At 43.9% G+C, this 6,985-nt stretch overlaps 1 protein-coding gene across 1 annotated transcript; it reads left to right on the forward strand.

Moving 5' to 3' along the window:
- The first annotated feature begins 1,972 nt into the window (after window positions 1–1,972).
- Window positions 1,973–6,512, forward strand: LOC115184166 (rano class II histocompatibility antigen, A beta chain-like). Its single transcript, XM_029745167.1, has 4 exons — window positions 1,973–2,270; window positions 2,735–3,016; window positions 3,280–3,405; window positions 5,743–6,512. Exons 1-4 carry the CDS (start codon window positions 1,973–1,975, stop codon window positions 5,778–5,780), a joined length of 744 nt encoding a protein of 247 aa, XP_029601027.1. The 3' UTR covers window positions 5,781–6,512.
- The last annotated feature ends 473 nt before the right edge of the window (window positions 6,513–6,985 follow it).

The raw sequence follows: 6,985 nt of genomic DNA on the forward strand, positions 1-6,985 counted from the left end.
GTCGAACACCCTACTAAACCCAAGGTTAGAGGAGTAACATAGACAGACTGGGGAGAGCAGAGTGCCGACCACCCTACTAAACCCAAGGTTAGAGGAGTAACATAGACAGACTGGGGAGAGCAGAGTGCCGACCACCCTACTAAACCCAAGGTTAGAGGAGTAAATGTTTGAGTAAAACGCCACTCACCTTGATTCTTTCAGCGCTTACCACAGTCTTCCCTGCTACCAATTTGTAAGTCGCTCTGGATAGTCTGCTAAATGACATAAATGTAAATGTACCACTTCAGTCATGGTGATCTGCCGCTGCTGTGGGAACTGTTCTGACATTCTCATACGCTTTGCTGATTCCAAGTGACTGTTGATTGTCAACTTTCTCTAGTTTCCAAAAACTTTGGAAATTGTTTTGCACGGTCGTTAGCTGTTATTTTTGTTGGCAAATAAGATAGACTTCTAGGCATCAACAATCACCCAACATCTTCACATGTGAATACTCTGACAGGCCAGGGGGAAAAACTTTGTTGGCGTGTGGTTGGATCGGGCCGTTTTCCACAGTAACAGTGCAGTAATTGGTCAAAATTACGAACCCGCTTTTGATTGGACCCTTTTATGCGCTAAAATTGCGGGGATTGGTCAACATTTCGAGCTCTCGCATAATATGCGCTGATTGGTTGATTTTGCATTGAATTATGCGATCGCAGAATCGGGAAATCCAGGAGGGACTGATTATTCCACAATGTAGAAAATAGTAAAAATAAAGAAAAACCCTTGAATGAGTAGGTGTGTCCAAACTTTTGTCTCGTACTGTATATCCTAACATCACTTTTTTGGGCAAAGACTCAACATCAAAACTCAAAAGGACAGACAACGACTCTTCTGTTTCACCACTCACGCCACCCTGTCTGCGTCGCACCAAACGAGCATCACAAATACCGGGAATCTTCCCTTTCAGTTGGTTCAACTTTCACCTTTACCGCTACCCCTGTAGTCACTCCTCTCAATGGCACCCGTTCCTTGAGAGCAAAACAATTCACATCTCTTGTCCCCATTCATTTAACACGGACTTCCCGCTCCCTCTGACCAGCAGAAACACAAACAATTATCACCAGACCACTTCTGGTTACCCTCACCGATTCCACAGCACCCAACTCTGTTTTCACCCACCCTGAAACCACAAATGGATCAGCCAAAAGGCAACTTTACTCCTATTGTCACAGACGCATCTTTATCCTGACCCTAGTTGCAAGCTGGGGGCTCTGAGAACTTCACCACACCTACCACCTCCTTCACCCTCATTCACTTCCATTTCTCCTCCTGTCTTCGATCCGGCGTTCAGCTCACTCTGTTTACACTTTCTACCATTCTTCTACCATTCTACCATTCATACATTCTACCATTCTACCATTTCTACCATTCTTTAACAAACCCTCTCCCTTTTTCCCGCCATTTTCAACCAACTCAAGCTCGCCCTCTTCCTCTCTCTCTTAGACCTCCTCTGCCTCTGTTTTTCCCTCCACTCCTCCTCCCTATTCCAAGTATACGTCTCCTTATGATAATACTGCACTACTCCAGAACATACATCTTGTTCTTGCCCTCTCAAGGGACGCCATTTAACCGGCTGTCACAATCTCTGTACAGTCAGCCGGTACTCGCACATGCAACCCATGAGCACAGTGCTTGTTTACATTTACAAAGTTTACATTGTAGTAACACAAGCTCATATTTCTGATTCTGATGGGGTACGACTGTTGAACTGAGCTCGTGAGGCATTTATAGGTTATATTCTCCAAGAATCAATGGGTATATATCATTTAAGTCTAAATAAATCGATGTAGCAACTGCAGATTGCCCCTTTTAAAGTAATAGTAAAAATATATACTGTATATTAAGAGTCATTATTTCTAGCCAAATAAAAGAGAACTGCATATTATTGTATAATAACGTATAACTAATAAGTGGTAGTATAAAGGTTTTCATGCATTCATGTTTTTTCTCACCAGATGGACACTTTATCACCACCCTCGACCTTTGTTATTACAGAGGGGAAGATCCACACGATGTGGAGTACATCTGGAGAGCTATTTCAGACACGGTGAAGGTTATGGAATACAACAGCACTCTCAATAGATTTACTGGTTACACACCCACTGGGAAACATAAGGCTGAGCAATTTAACGCAGATCCCGTGGTCCTGGCATCGTTTCAAACTTCACTTCATTTCTTCTGCAAATATTATGGTGCCCTCGCCTACAAAGCTGGATTGAACAGCAATGGTAAGCAGTTCTATGGAGAACAGTGGTGAAAATAAAATACATTTGCAAAAGATATTTCAGGGAAAATTGATTTCACATCATAATTGTACAATATTATTATTATTACATGAGTCACGTTTGGGTTTGACAAGTCAGGGAACTACCAGAAAGAAACCTTTCTGTGCTGTTCTTATCTAACTCACACCATCCCAGGGTGGAGTCTTACTGAGTTTGTTTTGAGGGAATAATAGAGAACTAGCTTGGGTATCAGTCTGACACAACACAAGCCACCTCAATTGACCCCGTCTAAAAGTACACTTACTAAAGCTTATAGGTGGAACACATTGACACCCAAGCTAGAAAGGGAACTGACCAGTATATAGAGTTACGACCTTAGTGGACATGCACATACCTGTCCGTTGAAAAAACGGCAAGCAGTAGAAAACAAAAGAATACTGTTTTATGATATTATCTTCCCCTCTCAGTGGAGCCCTCCGTTCATCTGAGGTCCATGACGCCCCACAGTGACAGACACCCCTCCATGTTGACTTGCAGCGTCTACAAGTTCTACCCCAAACAGATCAGGGTGACCTGGTTGAGGAATGGACAGGAAGTGACCTCAAACATGACTTCCTCTGAGGAGCTAGCCAATGGCGACTGGCACTACCAGATCCACTCCTACCTGGAGTACACTCCCACACCTGGAGAGAAGATATCCTGCATGGTGGAGCATGCCAGCTTCACTGAACCAAAGATCCTCCACTGGGGTAAGGAAGTAAGGGGACAAGGAAGTAAAGGAACGAGGAAGTAAGGGAACAAGGAATAATGGGACAAGGAAGTCAGAAAACAAACCGAGTGTTACTGGAAATGGTTTTAGGGGAGGGAATAAGGAAGTAAGGAAGCAATGAAGTAAGGAAAGATTGAAATAAGGGAGCAAAGAGCTCTGATAAGTGTGGGTTATTAATGATGTGTGTTGTTTTTCAAACAACTGTAACTATAACTACATTCATCTCACTACGTTTCATCCCAGACATGTCTCTGCCAGAGTCTGGGAGAAATAAGATAGCCATCGGGGCGTCTGGGCTGGTGCTGGGGGTGGTCTTTGCTGCAGCTGGTCTCCTTTACTACAACAGGAGGACGACCACTGGTGGTGGTGGTGAGTAGAAGATGTTTTATTGTCAAATACACCGGATAGGAGCAGCAATGTGTTGTTTTACAGGGTCAGCTTTAGTAGTACAACGCCCCTGGAGCAAATTAGGGTTAAGTGCCTTGCTCATGTGCACATCTTGTCGGCTTTCAACAAGGGATACTGTGAGATACCATAACCGCTAGGCTACCTGTGAGATACCATAACCGCTAGGCTACCTGTGAGATACCATAACCGCTAGGCTACCTGTGAGATACCATAACCGCTAGGCTACCTGTGAGATACCATAACCGCTAGGCTACCTGTGAGATACCATAACCGCTAGGCTACCTGTGAGATACCATAACCGTTAGGCTACCTGTGAGATACCATAACCGCTAGGCTACCTGTGAGATACCATAACCGCTAGGCTACCTGTGAGATACCATAACCGCTAGGCTACCTGTGAAATACCATAACCGCTAGGCTATCTGTGAGATACCATAACCGCTAGGCTACCTGTGAGATACCATAACCGCTAGGCTACCTGTGAGATACCATAACCGCTAGGCTACCTGTGAGATACCATAACCGCTAGGCTACCTGTGAGATACCATAACCGCTAGGCTACCTGTGAGATACCAAAACCGCTAGGCTACCTGTGAAATACCATAACCGCTAGGCTATCTGTGAGATACCATAACCGCTAGGCTACCTGTGAGATACCATAACCGCTAGGCTACCTGTGAGATACTATAACCGCTAGGCTACCTGTGAAATACCATAACCGCTAGGCTACCTGTGAGATACCATAACCGCTAGGCTACCTGTGAAATACCATAACCGCTAGGCTACCTGTGAGATACCATAATCGCTAGGCTACCTGTGAGATACCATAACCGCTAGGCTACCTGTGAGATACCATAACCGCTAGGCTACCTGTGAGATACCATAATCGCTAGGCTACCTGTGAGATACCATAACCGCAAGGCTACCTGTGAGATACCATAACCGCTAGGCTACCTGTGAGATACCATAACCGCTAGGCTACCTGTGAGATACCATAACCGCTAGGCTACCTGTGATATACCATAATCGCTAGGCTACCTGTGAGATACCATAACCGCTAGGCTACCTGTGAGATACCATAACCGCAAGGCTACCTGTGAGATACCATAACCGCTAGGCTACCTGTGAGATACCATAACCGCTAGGCTACCTGTGAGATACCATAACCGCTAGGCTACCTGTGATATACCATAATCGCTAGGCTACCTGTGAGATACCATAACCGCTAGGCTACCTGTGAGATACCATAACCGCTAGGCTACCTGTGAGATACCATAACCGCTAGGCTACCTGTGAGATACCATAACCGCTAGGCTACCTGTGAGATACCAAAACCGCTAGGCTACCTGTGAAATACCATAACCGCTAGGCTATCTGTGAGATACCATAACCGCTAGGCTACCTGTGAGATACCATAACCGCTAGGCTACCTGTGAGATACCATAACCGCTAGGCTACCTGTGAGATACCATAACCGCTAGGCTACCTGTGAGATACCAAAACCGCTAGGCTACCTGTGAAATACCATAACCGCTAGGCTATCTGTGAGATACCATAACCGCTAGGCTACCTGTGAGATACCATAACCGCTAGGCTACCTGTGAGATACCATAACCGCTAGGCTACCTGTGAAATACCATAACCGCTAGGCTACCTGTGAGATACCATAACCGCTAGGCTACCTGTGAAATACCATAACCGCTAGGCTACCTGTGAGATACCATAATCGCTAGGCTACCTGTGAGATACCATAACCGCTAGGCTACCTGTGAGATACCATAACCGCTAGGCTACCTGTGAGATACCATAATCGCTAGGCTACCTGTGAGATACCATAACCGCAAGGCTACCTGTGAGATACCATAACCGCTAGGCTACCTGTGAGATACCATAACCGCTAGGCTACCTGTGAGATACCATAACCGCTAGGCTACCTGTGATATACCATAATCGCTAGGCTACCTGTGAGATACCATAACCGCTAGGCTACCTGTGAGATACCATAACCGCTAGGCTACCTGTGAGATACCATAACCGCTAGGCTACCTGTGAGATACCATAACCGCTAGGCTACCTGTGAGATACCATAACCGCTAGGCTACCTGTGAGATACCATAACCGCAAGGTTAGAGGAATAACTCTCTGCAGTATCTATCCCCCATGATTGTGCTGCTGTCACTTTTCAAGACCAACAATATAAATGAATAATATGTTATTAACTGCTTCTTAGTCAATCAATGCTAATAACCAAAATGCACAAATGTAAAAACTCAAACTGTGGTGTATTTTGTTCAACAGGGATGGAATTGGTGCCAACAAGTCACCCATCCCAGTGATCTCTCAGTGACTACATTACAGTTCTGCATAGTGTAAATATGAGTCCCAAATGGCACCCTATTCCCTATATGGACCCCGGTCCTGGTCAAAATAAGTGTACCATATAGGGAATAGGGTTCCATTTAGGATGCTGCCTAATTGTTATTATGTCTCTGACTGCAGGTTTGATGATGGTGTCTATATGTTATAAATGTGTAAGGAGTGCCTGCTGCTTTTCTAAAGACTATCAAGAGTTTATATTATTGTTACAGTAACATTTTAAAGTAAGTTCCTACATATATGCTATAGGATACAAGATACATTTTTATGAAGTAGTTTGTTCCTCACAAATTGTCTTGAAATATTTTGAACAAACCAAGTAGTTGGAACCACTTTTTATGTTCTTGAACGACCTTAATGTAAAACTCTGTAAACTAGCCTTCAATGCTACCGTACCTGTGGACTTCCTGTCATTGCGCGAAACTAGCGCTAACTTCCTTCATACTGCACGCAGAGAAGTAAAAATGATATTGTAAATGCCAGAATCTCGCAGTATCCCTTTAACCCTGGAATCCGTCATTGTGAAACTGCCTCATCCTTTTTCGATATTACAACAACAATGAACACAGTTTTTCTCCTTGGACACCGTTGTACATCATTGTACATACAATATAACAGCAGAGTATGTACTGCAAAAATGTTGTTGTTGTTGATGCTCCTCAACAAAACAATAACAAAAACAATAACAAAAACATGAACAAATGTGCTGGGTTGAACAGTGGCGCTGTTTCCCCTGGTGCGGATTTCAGCGTTAAGAATGTTGTGTTTGCTATTACTGTAAACATGTGTGGTATGTGTGTGTGTATAATGTGTGTGTGTAGGCTACAGATGTAGGATCGTAATTTGAGCTATATTGTCATAGCAAAATAATCCTGTAGTAACAGGATTGAAATGTTTAATCCATAATATTGCTGGATCGGTGGTTAGGCTATAAGCTGGACAAAAGTAGGCTACATGAAAAGTGCAATACTGTTCATATAATCTTGTGTTTTAGGGTGGGGCTTTCAGTGAACTTATGTACATCACAAAGCTCATCTGCATTTCCTGTGGTGCAGGTAAATTCTCAGCAACAAAAGAGTGATCAATTTAAGATCCGACATCTGTGTATGTGTGTTTCTGTGTATCACTGAGGCTTTTTACATTGCTGTTACAGTACCAACTAAAT

Source organism: Salmo trutta, unplaced genomic scaffold (genome assembly GCF_901001165.1).
Source record: "Salmo trutta unplaced genomic scaffold, fSalTru1.1, whole genome shotgun sequence".
NCBI classification, from domain to species: Eukaryota; Metazoa; Chordata; class Actinopteri; order Salmoniformes; family Salmonidae; genus Salmo; species Salmo trutta.